The sequence below is a fragment of the Microcaecilia unicolor genome, chromosome 3 (genome assembly GCF_901765095.1).
Source record: "Microcaecilia unicolor chromosome 3, aMicUni1.1, whole genome shotgun sequence".
NCBI lineage: Eukaryota > Metazoa > Chordata > Amphibia > Gymnophiona > Siphonopidae > Microcaecilia > Microcaecilia unicolor.
In genome coordinates this window covers 426,246,439-426,265,179 of record NC_044033.1, presented here as the reverse complement: position 1 = coordinate 426,265,179, position 18,741 = coordinate 426,246,439, and the positions used below count along the sequence as shown (strand labels likewise).

At 44.8% G+C, this 18,741-nt stretch overlaps 1 protein-coding gene across 1 annotated transcript in view; it reads left to right on the top strand.

The window, feature by feature from the left end:
- DDX1 (DEAD-box helicase 1) overlaps positions 1–18,741 on the top strand; it is a 223,644-nt gene that overhangs the window by 138,271 nt on the left and 66,632 nt on the right. The window contains exons 10-12 of the mRNA XM_030198848.1: positions 3,130–3,202; positions 3,280–3,356; positions 13,064–13,178. Coding sequence (XP_030054708.1) covers positions 3,130–3,202; positions 3,280–3,356; positions 13,064–13,178 — 265 coding nt within the window. The remainder of the gene's footprint in view (positions 1–3,129; positions 3,203–3,279; positions 3,357–13,063; positions 13,179–18,741) is intronic.

Below are 18,741 nucleotides of genomic sequence, written 5' to 3'. Positions count from 1 at the left end.
TGCCAGAGCCAGTGGTGGGAGGCGGGGATAGTGCTGGGCAGACTTATACAGTCTGTGCCCTGAAGAGGGCAGGTACAAATCAAAGTAGGGTATACACAAAAAGTAGCACATATGAGTTTGTCTTGTTGGGCAGACTGGAAGGACCAAGCAGGTCTTTTTCTGCCGTCATTTACTATGTTACTATGTTCTTACCAGCTCTTCATAGACAGACATGCAAAACATTCTGCACAAGCTAGCAGATATATCTAGTTTGCTTTCTCAAGACATACGAGATAATCTGAGGTCAGTAATGAGAGGAGAAAGGAATGTGAGAAACATTTGGTCAGATGGACCTGTGATAATTTTGAATTGGCATTGACACCCTCTGCTGTGAGTTTTGGTCCTTAGTAGTAGTAGACTCTCATCGCTGTGGGGCTAATGCATGAGAGATGATCTCCTTTTTTTTTTTTTTTTTAGAAATGAGGTCAAGGAAGTTGCTTCAGATCTTCTCTGTAGCCACTTATACCTGCCTTTCTTATCTTCCAGGAGGTACTTGACTAGACCAATGGTCTTCACTAATTTTAAAGTTGGGGCCACTTTGGATCCAAGTGAGCTGAAGGACAGCCACCAGATATCTTCCTGAATGAGGCCACGGCATGGCTGACCACTGTGTGTCTATGATATCCATTCCCACCAGCCCACTTTCAAACGTTTTATTGGGATTATATCCTCAAAGAGGTCGGCATCTCCAAGTGCATTCTCTTATATTGAGAAATGTCTTTTCCTTCAAGCAAGCGTGTTAGTCTTTTCTGCCCCCTCCTCCAACATCCATTTCCCCCTTTCTGTGTAGATAGAGAGGCAGATAGTAGCAAAAAAAAAAACCAAAAAACCCCAATGATGATGAGGCTGCCATTGGCCCCCAGACCTTGCATTGAACACTGAAGTAGGCATTTTACTCTTCTCGCCAGTTATAAACTTTTCTTCAGCTCCCATTGAGTAGAGGTTATTGCAAGAATGAGAGAGTAAGCGTAGCCATCTGAGGAGAAAATAATGAGAAAAATTAAATAGGGCTAGCTTAGTATGCCTTTTGGTTTGTAAAGGAGAGGAGAGCTGCACAGTGGAGAAAGTCTGAGGCAAGAAGAAGCCAATTCTGTGTGGCAGTACCTGCACATACTTGGGGGATCCTTTATAAAAAACCAAAAACAACAAAACGGGGTTCCCCTGAGCTAGATAGAGCACCGCACACTGATCTTCCTCAGATGATTGCACCACCAAGTGTGCCTGCATCTCCCCTGCTTGTCGGTGGAGAACACATAAACAGAGAAGCTCAATGTATCAGAAAGATTCTAGATACATAGGAGTCTGGGGAAGTATATGGAAAAATAAAAGGCTATACTGTAATGACAGGCTACATCTTTCTGTGGCAGGGAAGAGGGTCCTTGGTGAAAAATTCAGATTATATATATATAGAGAGACTTTTAAATTAGATGATGTGGGTGGCAAATGAGCAGGTGAGTTCAGAAAGTCACTGCGAGCAAATGTGTGGAAGCAATGAGGAAAATCTGGTAAGGTTTGCTTCTTTGCAGGTGAAATAAGAATGATTGAATATTTTGACCCCCAACAAACAGGACTTAATAAGGATCTGGGTTTTCTAACTCATTATAAAACATGAAGCTGTATTTCTCTGTTTATTACCCTCCTCTCACCTACCAACACCCATTCTGTTAGAATATCAATGAAATGCTTTGATGTCCCCATGCATACCCCCACCCTCCCACTCTGTCAGACTGTCAAAGTAATGCTTTGATGTTTCTCTCATATATACTATCTGCTACCACATTTGCTTATTTCCGATCTGAGGAAGAAGTGCAACCTTCGAAAGCTAATCAAGAAATGTATTAAGTTATGTCCAATAAAAAAGGTATCATCTTATTTTCTTTTCCATGTTTTATTTTGTTTGATTTCTGTTGATAACCTTTAAGAGTGGACTAACACGGCTACCACACCTCTCTACAGGTGATACTTAAATTTGCAAAAGGGTAGACACCCCCAGGTGGTGTGGATAACATGAGGAAAGACTTTGTGAAGCTAGAGAAATGGCCTGGAATTTGGCATCTAAGATTTAATGCTAAAAAATGTAGGGGTCATGCATCTGGGCTGCAAAAACCTGAAGCAACTGTACAGTTCAGGGGCTGAAGAACTTATTGTGCACAAAAGTGGAGCGGGACTTGAGTATGGTAATATGTGATAATCTTAAGGTGGCCAAACAAGTAGAAGAGGTGACAGTGAAAGATAGAAGGTTGCTTGGGTGCATAGGGAGAGGAATGACCAGTAGGAAAAAGATGATGATGATGCCCCTGTATAAGACTCTGAGACCTTATTTAGAATATTGTTTACAGTTGTGGAGATTGCACTTGAAAATGATGTAAACAGGATGGAGTCAATCCAGAGGCCAGCTACTACAATGGTCAGTGGTCTTTGTCTTAAAGCGTATGGGAACAGACTTAGATCTCAATATGTATAGTTGGGAAGAAAGGCAGGAGAGGGGAGATTTAGAGACATATACCTACGTCGTGCAAGTACACAGGAGATGAGTCTTTCAATTGAAAGGAAACTTTGGAGTGAGAGGGCATAGGATGAAGGTGAAAGGGGATAGACTCAGAAATAACCTGAGGAAATACTTATTCACAGAATTTGTGGAACGGCCTCCCAGTGAAAATGGTGAAGATGAAAATAGTATCTGAATTCAATAGAGCTTGGGATAAGTACATAAGATCTCTAAGGGAGTGATAGGGAGAGTAGATGGCATGGATAGGCCATGTGGTCTTTATCTGCCATATTTTTCTCTGTTTCTGTGTCCTCTGGACACACCAAGCCAGTCTGGTTTTCAGGATTTGTATGCACCATGTCCATTGTATGCAAATTTATTTCATGCATATTCATTGTGGGTTTCCTGAAAACCTGACTGGCTGGGTGTATCCCAAAGAATGTGTTGAGAACCCTTTCTATATATATGCAGTGCCTGGCTACATTTGGTTTCATCTTGAGTTCAGGTCACCTTGAAGAGAATTGATCCACATAGCACCAATCACAATATTTTATAAAATTAGTACTGTATGTTAAGTTGTTTCACTGTTTTTCTCTTACTAGGAGTTCACTATGCATGATACTATTGGCTGCTATTTAGATTTCGACAAAAGCACAGTCAAGTTCTCCAAAAATGGTAAGCTGAGCTCTTTTTATTTGATTATAATGTTAAGTTTGTTTATTATAATTCTTTGTATATGTTTTCTCCCTCAGGAAAAGATCTTGGTCATGCCTTTGATATTCCATCACATTTGAAAGACCAGACGTTTTTTGCATCTTGTGTGCTGAAGGTAGGTGTGTTTTAATCTTTGTTGGGAAGATTTGTAAAATACATAATTCCTTTTTAGCTGGTTAACAGTATTTTAATGTTTTAATGTTTTTTTTTTAACTTTACAGGTGCTATTTAATGTTTGTAGTAATACACAACATTTGTATTAATAGACACTCGTGTTGTTTTCCTTAATGCTTTTTCTACTCCTTATATAGATGACAGTTCGTTCTTATAGTATGACCTTTGTATTTAACATTTTGTACTATCCTGCACCACATGGTTATGAGCAGGTACTAGTTCTACTACTACTACTTAACATTTCTAGAGCGCTACTAGGGTTACGCAGCGCTGTACAGATTAATATAAAGGACAGTCCCTGCTCCAAGGAGCTTACAATCTAATGGGCGAAATGTCAAGTAGGGGAAGTCCAGATTTCCTGAATAGAGGTATGATGGTTAGGTGCCGAAGGCGACAGTGAAGAGGTGGGCTTTGAGCAAGGCTTTGAAGATGGGCAGGGAGGGGGCCTGGCATATGGGCTCAGGGAGTTTATTCCAGGCATGGGGTGAGGCGAGGCAGAAAGGGTGGAGTCTGGAGTTGGCGGTGGTGGAGAAGGGTACTGACAGGAGGGATTTGTCTTGAGAATGGAGGTTATGGGTAGGAATGTAAGGGGAGATGAGGTAGAAAGCTAGGAAGGGGCTGTAGATCGAGTGCATTTGTAGGTTAAAAGGAGAAGCTTAAACTGTATGTGGTACCTGATCGGAAGCCAGTGAAGTGACTTGAGGAGAGGGGTGATATGAGTGTACCGGTTCAGGCGGAAGATAAGACGTGCAGCAGAGTTTTGAACGGACTGAAGGGGGGATAGATGGCAAAGTGGGAGGCCAGTGAGGAGTAGGTTGCAGTAGTCAAGGCGAGAGGTAATGAGAGAGTGGATGAGAGTTCGGGTGGTGTGCTCAGACAGGAAGGGGCGAATTTTGCTGACTTTATAGAGGAAGAGGCGACAGGTCTTGGCTATCTGCTGGATATACGCAGAGAAGGAGAAGGAGGAGTCAAAGATGACCCCGAGGTTGCAGGCAGATGAACGGAGACGATGAGGGTGTTATCAACAGAGGTAGGGAGTGGAGGGAGAGGAGAAGTGGGTTTGGGAGGGAAGACGACAAGCTCGGTCTTGGCCATGTTCAAAGTGGCGGTTGGACAACCAGGTCGCAATGTCGGTTAAGCAGGCCAAAACTTTAGCCTGGGTTTCTGCAGTGATGTCTGGTGTGGAGAGATAAAGCTGGGTGTCGTCAGCATAAAGGTGATATTGGAACCCATGGGAGGAGATTAGGGAACCCAGGGAGGAGGTGTAGATTGAGAAAAGAAGGGGTCCAAGGACAGATCCCTGAGGAACTCCAACAGAGAGCGGGACGGGGGTGGAGGAGGAATCCTGAGAATGTACTCTGAAGGTACGGTGGGAGAGATAAGAGGAGAACCAGGAGAGGACAGAGCCCTGGAACCCAAGTGAGGACAGTGTGGCAAGAAGTAAGTTGTGATTGACAGTGTCAAAAGCGGCGGATAGGTCGAGGAGGACAAGGATGGAGTAATGACCTTTGGATTTGGCAAGGAACAGGTCATTGCAGACTTTAGATAGTGCCGTTTCCGTCGAGTGTAGGGGGCGAAAGCCGGATTGAAGCGGATCGAGGATGGCATGAGAGGAGAGAAAATCAAGGCAACGGCTGTGAACGGTGCGTTCAAGTATCTTGGAGAGGAAGGGTAGGAGGGAAATGGGGCGGTAGTTGGAGGGACAGGTAGGGTCAAGTGATGGTTTTTTGAGGAGTGGTGTGACTACAGCATGCTTGAAGGTGTCAGGAACAGTTGCAGTGGAGAGAGAGAGGTTGAGGATATGACAGATGGGGGGGGGTGACAGTAGGAGTAATGGTGTTAAGTAAGTTGGTGGGGATGGGGTCTGAGGAACAGGTGGTGCATTTCGAAGAGGAGAGAAGATAGTCGGTTTCCTCTTCGGTGATATCGGGGAAAAGAAGCGAAGGAGGCCTGGGTTGTTTGGTTGAGGGGAGTGTGTTACAGGGTGAGGAGGAGGAGAAAGATGGTTTGGTCGTGAATTCGAGGTTGATTTTCTGCACCTTGTCGCGAAAGTAGTCCGCCAGTGATTGAGGAGAGAGTGAGGGGGGGGGGGGGGTGGGAGCGGAGGGCACTTTGAGGAGGGAGTTAAGGGTGGCGAAGAGACGACGGGGGTTAGAGCTGAGTGAGTTAGTCAATTGGGTGTAATAGTCCTGTTTGGCAAGGAATAGGGAGGACTGGAAGGAGGATAACATGAATTTATAATGAATGAAATTGGTTTGGGTGCGCGATTTCCTCCAGAGGCGTTCAGCCGATCTGGCGCAGGAGCGAAGGTATCGGGTGCAAGGGGTCAACCAGGGCTGGGGATTAGTACGCCTTATGGGACGGGAGATGGACGGTGCAAGGGCGTCGAGAGCAGAGGAGAGGGTGGCATTGTATGTGGAGACAGCCTTGTCGACAGTCTCGGAGGAGATCAGAGATACTAGAGGGATAAGGTGGGAGGGTCGACCGCCTGGAGATTCCTAGAAGTAGTGGTTAGTATTGGGCGGAACTGAGGGGGAGGGTGATGAAGTGTGAAGGTGATCAGGTGATGGTCAGCGAGAGGAAGAGCTGAGGCGCAGAAATTAGAGGGTGAGCAGGTAGAAGAGAGGACTAGGTCAAGCCAGTGGCCAGATTGGTGAGTAGGGGTGGTGGAGCTCAATTGGAGGTTGAAGGAGGAGGTTAGAGTGAGGAATTGAGAAGCGTATGAGTCGGAAGGGTTATCAGTGTGTATGTTAAAATCACCAAGAATGAGGGTTGGGGATGAGGGCTCAAGAAAAACGGAGAGCCAGGCATCGAAGTCGGTAAGGAAGGAAGAGAGGGACTTATCAGGGGGGCGGTAAATGACTGCAACTCTGAGTGGCAGCGGGTAGAATAGACGGATGGAGTGGACTTCGAAGGATGAGAAGCAGTGAGACTGTGGTAGGAGGAGAGGTTGAAAACTGCAGGAGGGCGAAAGTAATAGCCCGACGCCGCCACCGCGGCATACAGATAAGCTTTGGATAAGGACTTGGTAATGCAGTCCCAGACTACTAGGTGCCCCAGAAATTATAGGAGATAGTCAAGATGACATCAAACATTCTTGTAGTTTGCCGTAACTATAGCTGTAGGGCACCAACCAATCGCCTATCGTGATGATATCGAGAAGTGAAGACCACTTCTTAGAAAGCATATATAATATGCACCTGCAAAAAGGTACAAGACACTCACCATCAACTCATCAATGTTGCAACAACCATGACGTGCACTGATATAACAGAAGACTACCACCGCCTTGCACCTTCTGTTCCAGCTGCCTATGTGAGGAAACGACTTGATACCAGTAGACTGAGGCTGTATGATAGTTGAAGTTCTGTGATCGCTACTAGCTGGGTTTTTTAGTTTGCTTTTGCCTGTACGGTGTGTGTATATGTTGTTCCATTGAACTTCTCTTCATGTTATTATCCTAAGTGCTTGTGCTTGGGACTTATACATCTGCCCTAATGTTATGGGTAATATAATCTTTTCAATATGATGAGGTTCAAGATAAACTTAAGGAGGCAGTTGTTATATCAATTCTTAAAAAAAAAAAAAGTAAAGATACATAGAAAACCGTTTACACTTTGTTCTTGCACTTATTATTTATTTTATTTATTTATTTATCTAGTAGGATTTATTTACTGCCTTTTTGAAGGAATTCTCTCAAGGCGGTATACAGTAAGAATAGATTAAACATGAGCAATAGGCAATTACAGCAGTAAAAATATTCAAATAACAGTACAAAGTATGACAGTATACTACTTACAATGTCAACACAATACGTAATAGAACATTTTAATTGATAGTGAAGGGTAAAGCAAAGATGGAACATATAGGTAGGTAAGAGAATAAGAAGAGTTAGAAAGTAAGGTGACTGATTTAAAGGAAGTTGTACATAAGGTCAGAGAGATAATTAAATATTATCTCAGCTAGGGTAGGAGTGGATAAACATGTCTTACTACTAAATCATTTCTATAGCGCTACCAGTCGTACGCAGCGCTTCACAATTGAACATGAAGAGACAGTGCCTGCTCAAGAGAGCTTACAATCTAATTCAGGACAGACAGGACAAATAAGGGATAAGGGTAGGACAGACAGGACACATAGGGATAAGGGACTATTGAAGAGAGGAAGACAAGATAAAGGTTACGAACAAGTGAAAAGTTAGGAGTCAAAAGCAACATCAAACAGGTGGGCCTTTAGCCCGGATTTGAAGGCGGCCAGAGATGGAGCTTGACGTAGCGGCTCAGGAAGTCTATTCCAGGCATAAGGTGCGGCAAGATAAAAGGAACGGAGTCTGGAGTTAGCGGTGGAGGAGAAGGGTGCAGTTAGGAGAGATTTATCTAGTGAACAGAGTTCATGGGAAGGAGTGTAGGGAGATGAGGGTGGAGAGGTAGTGAGGGGCTGCAGAGTGAATGCACTTATAGGTCAATAAAAGGAGCTTGAATTGTATACGGAAACGGATAGGGAGCCAGTGAAGGACTTCAGGAGAAGGCTGATATGAGCATAGCGACTTTGGTGGAATATTAGTCATGCAGCAGAATTTTGAACAGATTGAAGAGGAGAGAGATGGCTGAGTGGAAGACCTGTGAGAAGCAAGTTGCAGTAGTCCAAGCGAGAGGTGAATGAGAATGTGGATGAGGGTTCTGGTAGCGTGCTCAGTAAGGAAAGGGTGAATTTTGGCGATATTATAGAGGAAGAAACGACATGTTTTAGCAATCTGCTTAATATGTGCAGAGAAGTAGAGGGAGGAGTCGAAGATGACCCCAAGGTTATGAGCGGATGAGACAGGAAGAATGAGCGTGTTGTCCACAGAAATAGAGAATGGGGGAAGGGGAGAGGTCGCTTTAGGTGGGAAGATAAGGAGCTCAGTTTTGGACATATTAACTTTCAGGTGGCGGTGAGACATCCAGGCAGCAATGTCAGACAGGCAGGCACATACCTTGGCCTGGATTTCTGCTGAGATTTCTGGTGTGGAGAGGTAGATCTGGGAGTCATTAGCGTAAAGACGATACTGAAAACCGTGGGATGAGATCAGAGCACCAAGGGAGGAAGTACAGATGGAGAAAAGGAGAGGTCCTAGGACAGATCCTTGAGGTACACCCACTGACAACGGGATAGAGGACGAGGAGGATCCACCAGAGTATACACTAAAAGTACGCTGGGAGAGATAAGAAGAAAACCAGGAAAGAGCGGAGTTCTGAAATCCAAGTGAGGACAGCGTGCCAAGGAAGTAGGCTGTGATCAATGTCTTGCTGCAGTATGTGCAGCCCGAGTCACTCTTGTGTTTGTGAGTGAGACTAACAAGTTAGTTATTTCTTCCATTAAAGGCCTGGTTGGAAAGCCAAGTTTCCTGAAGTAGAGATAGTCTTGTGTTAAGCAGAGCACTTCAGACAGTGCATTCCAGAGTGTGGGGGCTACTCTGGAGAAGGCTCACTTGCAGGTATCACATCATGTAATGTCTTGTGGAGAGGGTGTGGTTAGTGATAGTTCTTGAGAGGACCTTAGTGTCATTGGCGGTGTGTAGAGGATCATCTATTCTTCAGGTACTTGGGGCCATTTCCTTTGAGGGCCTTGAAGATCAGACATAAAGTTTTAAACTTACAGAGCCTCAGTATATAGATCCTACTCCCTTTTCTTACTGGCTAAGAGTGGATCAAAAGCCAGTAGTTTTTTTTTTTTTTTTGAGAAGTGGTGTGACTACAGCATGCTTGAAGGTGTCAGGGACAGTAGCAGTGGAGAGAGAGAGGTTGATGATGTGACAGATTGAGGGGATAACTGTAGGAGAGATGTTGTTAAGCAGATTGGTGGGAATGGGATCAGAGGAACAGGTGGTACACTTAGAGGAAGAAAGTAGGCGAGCAGTGTCCTCTTCGGTGATCTCAGGGAAGGAGGAGAAGGAGGCCAGGTTGGGTTGGTTGAGGGAGTGGGTTAAGAAGTCACAGGGAGGAGAAGGCTTGGAAGTGAATTCAAGGTTTATCTTCTGCACTTTATCGCGGAAGTAGTCAGCTAGTGTTTGAGGAGAGAGTGAAGGGGGGGTGGGAGTGGAGGGCACTTTAAGTAGGGAGTTGAGGGTGGCGAAGAGGCGACGAGGGTTGGAGCCAAGAGAATTGGTTAGTTGAGAGTAATACTCCTTCACTTGATCCCACCTGTCCCTCCAACTACCGCCCCATCTCTCTTCTACCCTTCCTCTCCAAATTACTTGAACGCGCTGTCCACAGCCGCTGCCTTGATTTCCTCTCCTCTCAGGCCGTCCTCGATCCGCTTCAATCTGGCTTTCGCCCACTACACTCGACAGAAACAGCACTCTCTAAAGTCTGCAATGACCTGTTCCTTGCCAAATCTAAAGGTCACTATTCCATCCTCATCCTCCTCGACCTATCGGCCGCCTTTGACACCGTTAATCATAATTTACTTCTTGACACACTGTCCTCATTCGGGTTCCAGGGCTCCGTCCTCTCCTGGTTCTCTTCGTACCTTTCCCAACGCACCTTCAGAGTATTTTCTAATGGCTCTTCTTCCACCCCCATCCCGCTCTCTGTTGGGGTTCCTCAAGGATCTGTCCTTGGACCGCTTCTTTTCTCGCTCTACACCTCTTCCCTGGGCTCGCTGATCTCATCACATGGTTTCCATTACCATCTCTATGCTGATGACACCCAGCTTTATCTCTCCACTCCCGACATCACAGTCGAAACCCAGGCCAAAGTTTCGGCCTGCGTCTCAGACATCGCTGCCTGGATGTCCAACCGGCATCTGAAACTGAACATGGCAAAGACCGAGCTCCTTGTCTTTCCACCCAAACCCTCTTCTCCTCTTCCCCCACTTTCCGTCTCTGTTGACAACGCCCTCATCCTCCCCGTCTCTTCAGCCCGCAGTCTCGGAGTCATCTTCGACTCCTCCCTCTTCTTCTCTGCCCATATCCAGCAGACAGCTAAGACCTGTCGCTTCTTCCTCTTTAATATTAGCAAAATTCGCCCATTCCTCTCTGAACAGACCACCCGAACCCTCGTCCACTCGCTCGTTACCTCTCGTCTTGACTATTGCAACCTTCTTCTCGCTGGCCTCCCACTTAGCCATCTATCCCCCCTTCAATCTGTCCAAAATTCCGCCGCACGTCTTATCTACCACGTGAATCGATACTCTCATATCACCCCTCTCCTCAAGTCGCTTCACTGGCTCCTGATCCGCTACCGTATACAGTTCAAGCTTCTCCTATTGACCTTCAAGTGCACTCAATCTGCAGCTCCCCTTTACCTCTCTACCCTCCTCTCCCCGTATGTTCCCACCCGTAACCTCCGCTCTCAGGACAAATCACTACTATCTGTACCCTTCTCTACCACCGCTAACTCCAGACTCCGCCCCTTCTGCCTCGCATCACCTTATGCCTGGAACAGACTTCCCGAGCCCACACGCCATGCGCCCTCCCTGCCCATCTTCAAGTCCTTACTCAAAGCCCATCTCTTCTCCCTTGCTTTTGGCGCCTAACCACCTTCCCTACATAGCTTATAACCTTTAGATTGTAAGCTACCTACATTGACTACATAGTTTGTAACCTTTAGATTGTAAGCTCTCTTGAGCAGGGACTGTCCTTCCCCATGCTAAAATTGTGCAGCGCTATAGAAATGCTAAGTAGTAGTAGTAGGAGCAAAAGCCAGTAACTCCTGAGTAATTTCAAACTCCAGGCCAATCAGAGCTCAGAACAATAATATTTGAAAATAGCTGGCTGCATCACTGCAGGCATTTCCCCTTTCTCTGTGTTAACTAAATAAGGAAAGGTCATTTCTTTGTAACAGGTTTAAGCTTAAAGTTGCACCACCTGCTGGCCAAACTAGAGAATTGCATTGCAGAAAAATATCAAAATAATTATCACAGCCTTAAAACACACTGTTCTGGCACACTACGCCAGATTGCCATTGTTCATCCTCTTCCCCCTGTGAGGGGGTGAGCCGAAGGAGGTTTAATTGACAGGAGCTGGCGGGAGCGTACTTGGCCCATTATCTGGCCTGAAGTCAGTGGGCAAGGCTTGCCGCCCTATCAATTAGATTGTGTTGGATGTACCAAGATAGCAGCAGCTGCTTTGGAGAGGATGAAAACCACCTTGGGTAGACTGGCTTCAGCTTTGTGGCATCATGTCATCTCCTGTTCTTTCTCCAACCACCTTGGTGTGGACCATTAGTTTGCCTTGCTGTGAGTTTATCAAGGTGGCGGCTATGGCTTCAGCCTTGACACATGACACCATTTCCTGTCAATTAAACATCCTTGGGTGAGCCTGTTTGTACAACAGTCCACACATGACCAGAGAAAATCCTCACCAGTCAGGGCAACCCCTGCCACTCATTTGGCCTCTAAGAAGCAGGCTCTTTTTAATAATAATGTTGACTTCTCTTTCCCTTGTGCACTCTCTGCAACTGGGTCTGCACCTGGACTGGCGACTGCTTAGCTAGCTGGACCTTCTCTTTCATGTCCATGAGGGTTGCCTCCTTGGTATGGACCCTATATGTTCTTGGATAGTAAGGGTCAATCCAAAAGGGTGGAGCTGTTTTGTATTTCCAGACCCCCCCCCCCCCCAAATCCCCTTCAGTTTCCCAGTTATGCCCTTAAGTGTCCTGACACTTCTTCAAGGTAATAAGGGTGAGGTCTGCAAACTCCTCAATCCTATGACCTTCCCAAGTTACTGAGACCATTGCTTTCATTTTGGGTGCCACTCGATCCTTTAATTGATTTATTATGGTAATAAGCAATAATGTCTCCGGGGAAATTTGTCCTTGGTGCCAGTGACCTATGCACTTGATTCAGATTAATGCTGATCTCACCCTCCTGCTGCTCTTCTCCAGACAGAACTACCCTGGTCATGTTCTGCACCACAGTCTCCACATCTCCTTACCCCTTAGTGTTAGGCACCCTGTGGAACTGCAGATTGCTGTAGGTTCTCCAGGTCTTTCAATTTAAACATTAAAGTCCATATTCACATTTCACAATTCCTGTACCAAGCTCTCCATCGCTGAAGGTGTCTGCATGTTTGTCAGCCTGAGCTTCAGTGTCCTTCAGCTGGTGGCCCACATGTGCTTTGTCCAAGCAGAGATCTGCTACCATTAATTAAATTTCATCTGGAACCGCCACGACAATCACTTCTTAAACTGAAAAGCAGTTTGCAGAGTTTGCCTGGTAAGTAGTGATCATCAGAATCAGAAATGCAGGTGATTCACGGACCTCATGTTTCTCCTTCATTTTGTGCCTCATGGTCTCAACACCCACCATCTTGTTGGCCTTCCGCCATTGTGGAGTCGTCATTGACTAAGTAAACTCATTCAAGTTAACCACTATGCTTTGTTAGCCATATTGGTGCCCTGAAAGTGCAGCTGCCACATCTCTGGATTGCTTTTGGGGATGAAATACTGTTTAATTTTATAGTGCTAAGCCCTACTTGAGATGAGTGTGCCAGAGCTCAAATCACTTGCTCATAGGATGATTTGATGCTTGTTTTAGTTATCTTCAGATGAGCATTGGAAGAAATAACAGATCTAATTGCAGGGCATTGGATTTTGATTTGTTCTTCATAAAGTAGCAAGTTGTGTACCACTTGCAGGCACACCAATTAGTGTATTTGTCCTTTAGAATGCAGAACTGAAATTCAACTTCGGTGATGAAGACTTCAAGTTTCCACCAAAAGATGATTTTGTTGCACTCACTAAGGCTCCTGATGGTCATGTTGTGAAGTCACAGCAGACAGGTATGTAATGGTGAGAGATGTATCCTGTCGGCTTTTTAAAATTTACATATTAAAGCATAAGTGTGGATGTAAGAGTAAACATTGTTAACATATTTGTTTCCTTTAAGGTATGTTCTTTTATAGAAATGAGCAGCAATCCACACCTGGGTACATGATCTTCCACATCTTTTAGAATGAAGCTTCTGAGCATATAGAGCTGGAAACATCCTAGGTGATAGGCCACCTGGGTGCCTAAATTTCGGAAAACCAACAAACAAAATAACAAGCAATAATAAAGAATAAAAAAGGGATAAAAGAAAAAAAATGTTCTGGCACCTTATAAATATTTGGCTATTAAGTTTTCTAAAATTTCCTACCTTCTTGAGCAAGTTTAGAAATCTGTGTTTATTTTTCTGTTGCCTCTTTAGACCTAGCAGTAATCTTGGCAATGTTCTCATTTTTGCTATTTTTGAATTTCACTCCATTACGAGGAGATTTTTTTGTCACAAGGACTGGCTAGAACTCGGTGGCAAAGATTTTAAGGTAATATCTGTATTTGTTTCTATTCTTAAGATTTATTTTTCTTCAGTTTTTGAACAGGATTTTTTTTTTCTATAAACATGAAAAAGGATCTCAGGAAGCTAGCAGAATGGTCTAAAGTTTGGCAATTAAAATTCAATGTGAAGAAATGCAAAGTGATGCACTTAGGGAGTAGAAATCCACAGGAGACGTATGTGTTAGGCGGGGAGAGTCTAATAGGTTCGAACGGGGAGAGGGATCTTGGGGTGATAGTATCTGAGGATCTGAAGGCGACGAAACAGTGTGACAAGGCGGTGGCCGTAGCTAGAAGGTTGCTAGGCTGTATAGAGAGAGGTGTGACCAGCAGAAGAAAAGAGGTTTTAATGCCCCTGTTTAAGTCGTTGGTGAGGCCCCACCTGGAGTATTGTGTTCAGTTTTGGAGGCCGTATCTTGCTAAGGATATAAAAAGAATTGAAGCGGTGCAAAGAAAAGCTACGAGAATGGTATGGGATTTGCGTTACAAGACGTATGAGGAGAGACTTGCTGACCTGAACATGTATACCCTGGAGGAAAGGAGAAACGGGTAATATGATACAGTCGTTCAAGTATTTGAAAGGTATTAATCCGCAAACGAACCTTTTCCGGAGATGGGAAGGCGGTAGAACGAGAGGACATGAAATGAGATTGAAGGGGGGCAGACTCAGGAAGTATTTTTTCACGGAGAGAGTGGTGGATGCTTGGAATACCCTCCTGCAGTAGGTGGTGGAGATGAAAACGGTAACAGAATTCAAACATGCGTGGGATAAACATAAAGGAATCCTGTTTGGAAGGAAGGGATCCTCAGGAGCTTAGCGGAGATTGGATGGCAGAGGCGGGGCTGGTGGTTGGGAGGTGGGGCTAGTGCTGGGCAGACTTATATGGTCTGTGCCCTGAAAAAGACAGATACAAATCAAGGTAAGGTATACACAAAAAATAGCACATATGAGTTATCTTGTTGGGCAGACTGGATGGACCGTGCAGGTCTTTTTCTGCCGTCATCTACTATGTTATATGTTCAGGGATGGTCTGTTAGTTTTCAAGTTCGATCCTCTTCCCCACCCCAATCTTTTCTACCCAGATGGAATCTGATTGATGGTGACAGCATGTGTAATGAAATGGCTCTAACCCTCTGCATGAGGGCTTCGCTCAAAAGTTTTGTCATTTTACAAAAATCTTGAGACCTACTTTTTAAACGAGTTTTTGGTTTTCCTTTGCACAGGGTTTCCTAAGCATGCTTCCATTACATAGGTTTTCAGTATTTGAGAACCTGTGGGGATAGTTCTATTCATCAACCAGCAGGTGGAGATAGAGAAATGAAAACTGAGCTTTGACATAACTTTCTTGGTATCCAGTCCAGCTCCTCAATATTTTCCGTCTCCAGCAGGTGGATGGACACACTTTTCAGCTTCTGGTTCTGAGTGATTTGCTCCTGGTCCAGTTGGTCAGCTGGTCAGTAGTTGAGCTTTGCAGGTGGTTTTGAGTCTGCAGTCACATCTGGAGGTCTTCAGATCCTTGTCTTTTTATGCCCTTTTCCTGTGGATCTCTCCTTTTCCAGCAGAACCTTAAAAAAAGGGAGAAGGAAAGAGGTTTGCTGGAGAGCAGATTATCAGTCCTGATTCTTTCTCATCTGGATTAAGACATGTGGAAACTGTGAGCTTTAGTGGGGGTGGTGCAACGGGCAGTGGAAGCCCAACTAAAGTTTGACTTAGAACCGTTTGGAGGGCTGCAAGTTCTACCTGGTGGAGGGGAAGGATCCTGACTCACCTCTTGGGATTGTGTTGTGCTGCACTTGTACCAGTCTGGGTGAATTGCAGAGGCAGGTTAGCAGTTTTCTTGCTATAGGACCCATCAGCCAGAATCGGGGCATTGCTGTGCTTGCAAGCCGGGAATCCTGCAGTAAATGGGGGCAATGGCGGCAGCAGGTCTTCAGACTTGGCACAGCATCCAAATAGGCCAGGGACTTCAGGCCCTCTGGCAAGGCTGGTGTGCAGATTTTTTGCAGGAGAGCACGGGAACGGACACCATTTTGTCAGGGCTGACTGGCAATGAGGAACAACCCCTGATCATGTGCAGGGCACATCTGCTGTTTTACAACCTCAGGGCCCAATAGAGCATTTAGCTGCACAGGAATCTGTTTTCTCCGTACTTTATATTGCCTATTTACTGAAACAGGGACAGTCGGAGTTGCTGCAAGGTGCTTCAGTTTTTCACCCACTGGCTCTTATATCTTGTTATCCTCATCTGTCCACTCTTGGAGGTCTGTCTCTGCTTCTCTCTCCTTACCTGATATATCCTCGGTCTATTCAGAGGACCCATCATTGAAGGAGCTGTTAGAAGAGGGAGAGCTCCCTCCTGAATAGGGAGGAACCAAAAATATTGAGGTTCTTTCATAAAGAGAAGCTTGGTACTCTTATGAGGCATTGGCAGTGCTTTCCATTGTGGAGCCTTCTGCTTCTGTGTCAGGAGTTCCATCTTCATTAAGTGGGCTCAGAGGTCCTTCTAAGCTCTTCCTGATGCATCCAGACATTCAAGACATGATTACAGTGGAATGGGTCTTACCGGACCCGGGGCTGAGAGTTGGAAGAGCCGTAAGAATAACCATACTGGGTCAAACCAGTGGTCCATCTAGCCCAGTATCCTGTTTCCAACAGTAACCAATCCAGGTCATAAGTACCTGGCAGAAACCCAAATAGTCAAAAATGTAACAGGGAAATAGAAATACTCCACAACAATATATCAAAAAGGAACAATGGAGTATTAAAACTGAACAGCCAAAATTAAATGAGTCTCATATTCCATTCAACAAAAAACGAATTACTTTAATTTTTATTTCTTATTTCTATCTATAGACCATTCGGGCTAGGACAGAGTCGTCATAAAACTGTTTAATTGGCTATGAGATCAATTATGACGCACAGCCATTCCAGATCTGCAGCACTATTGAGTTTCTTAATCATCTGCCTCTGACACTAACTTCATTATTTTATACAAAAAAAGCTTTACTGTACTTAAAAACAAACTTATACCAACAGCAATCCCAGTTCTTAACTGACATAGAAAGTCACAGCTCCCTTATGAGCTGAACAAATAACTTTTCCCAGCTTGTCGGCAGCTCACATCACTGGGTCCTTGAATGTGGAGGTGAACTTTCTCAGCATGCACTCCTTGGACCCTGAAGAACTGGAACATGGTAGACCGCGTGTTGAAAAGGATCATATTGCACCTGGGTCAAATAATTATCATAGCACTGGATTGGCTAGGCTGTGGTATTCGGACCTCATTTGACTGCTGGATGGGGATCCTTTCCATCTTCCACAGTACACAGCCTACTGAAGCAAGTTCCAGTGCTCATGGAGGAACCGTGCTACCTAGCATGAGGCTCATGCATATGACATATGTGAGGGTGTGGAGGTTGTTCGAAGGCTAGTATTTCTGAGAAAGAAAACTGAGAGGCTGGTGGTGACTGGCGGGGCGGGCGACTTTAGATACGATTTTGAAGGTAGGACGGGAGGGGAGGTAGGAAGTTAGAGATTATTGAGGTAAAGGTGTTATTGGCCTTGGATGGGGATGACGTGCTGGACTATGGAGAGGACCCTAGTCTCATGCAGAAGGTGATGAAGATTGTTACCCTGACATCTTGAAAGCTGATGACAATGACAGGCCAACTGAAGCTAACCTTCAGGCAGAACTGCAGATGTTTCGTGCTCAATGGATGTCAGAACTTACCCCAGGTGTGAGTTCTAGTGGCTTGGAAAACCGTCCATGCAAAACTTCAACAAAGAGGCCTTGGAGGAAAGGTCACAGATACCAAAGCAAAGCAAGAACTAGCAAAGGAGGAAAAGACCCTTGAGGCAGGCACCTTTGTTGGCGCCGAAACACGGCCCGTGTCGGGTCATTGATCAATAAAGTACTCCTGTTGTCCTAGTTCTGAAGGCCCAGTGTTGCTTTTTTCTTTTGGTAGGAGGATTGTGAAAAATTACAAGAGGACCTTATGAGACTGGATATCCAAATGGCAGATGATGTTTAATGTGAGCAATTGCAAAGTTGATGCATGTGGGAAAGAGGAACCCGAGTTATAGCTACGTAATGCAGGGTTCCACACTGAGAGTTGCTGACTAGGAAAAGGGATCTAGGTGTCATTGTTGATGATGTGTTGAACCCTCTGCTCAGTATGCGGTGGCGGCTAAGAAAGCAAATAGAATGTTGGGTATTATTAGGAAGAGAATGGATAACAAAATTGAGGATGTTATAATGCCTTTGTATCACTCCATGGTGCGACCGCACCTCGAATATTGTGTGCAGTTCTGCTCACCGCATCTCAAAAAAGGTATAGTGGAATTAGAAAAGGTACAGAGAAGGGCGTCAAAATTGATAAAGGGGATGAGACAGTTTCCCTGTGAGGAAAGGATAAAGCGGCTTGGGCTTTTCAGCTTGGAGAAAAGATGTCTAAAGGAAGATACGATAGAGGTGTATAAAATATTGAGTGGAATAGAATGGGTAGACGTGAATTTCTTGTTTACTCTTTCCAAAAATACTAGGACTAGGGGGCATGCAATGAAGCTACAAAGTAGTAATTTTAAAACAAATTGGAGAAAATATTTCTTCACTCAAATGTGTAATTAAACTCTGGAATTCGTTGCCAGGGAATGTAATAAAAGTAGTTACTTAGCGGGGTTTAAAAGGTTTGGATATTTTCCTAAAGTCCATAAGCCATTCTGGACTTTGGGAAAATTCATTGCTTATTTCTAGGATATACAGCGTAAAATGTATTGTACTGTTTTGGGATATTGCCAGGTAACCTGGATTGGCCACTGTTGGAAACAGGAAGCTGGACTTGATGGTCCTTTGGTCCCAGTATGGCAATACTTACGTACTTGTGAGCTACTAAATGATAGAGGAGGTGGAAGTTCTCCCATATGAGGAAAGGCTAAAGAGATTAGGGCTCTTTAGCTTGGAAAAGAGACTGTTTGGGGGGGGGGGGGGGGATATGATTGAGATCTACAAAATCCTGAATGCTGTGGAGCAG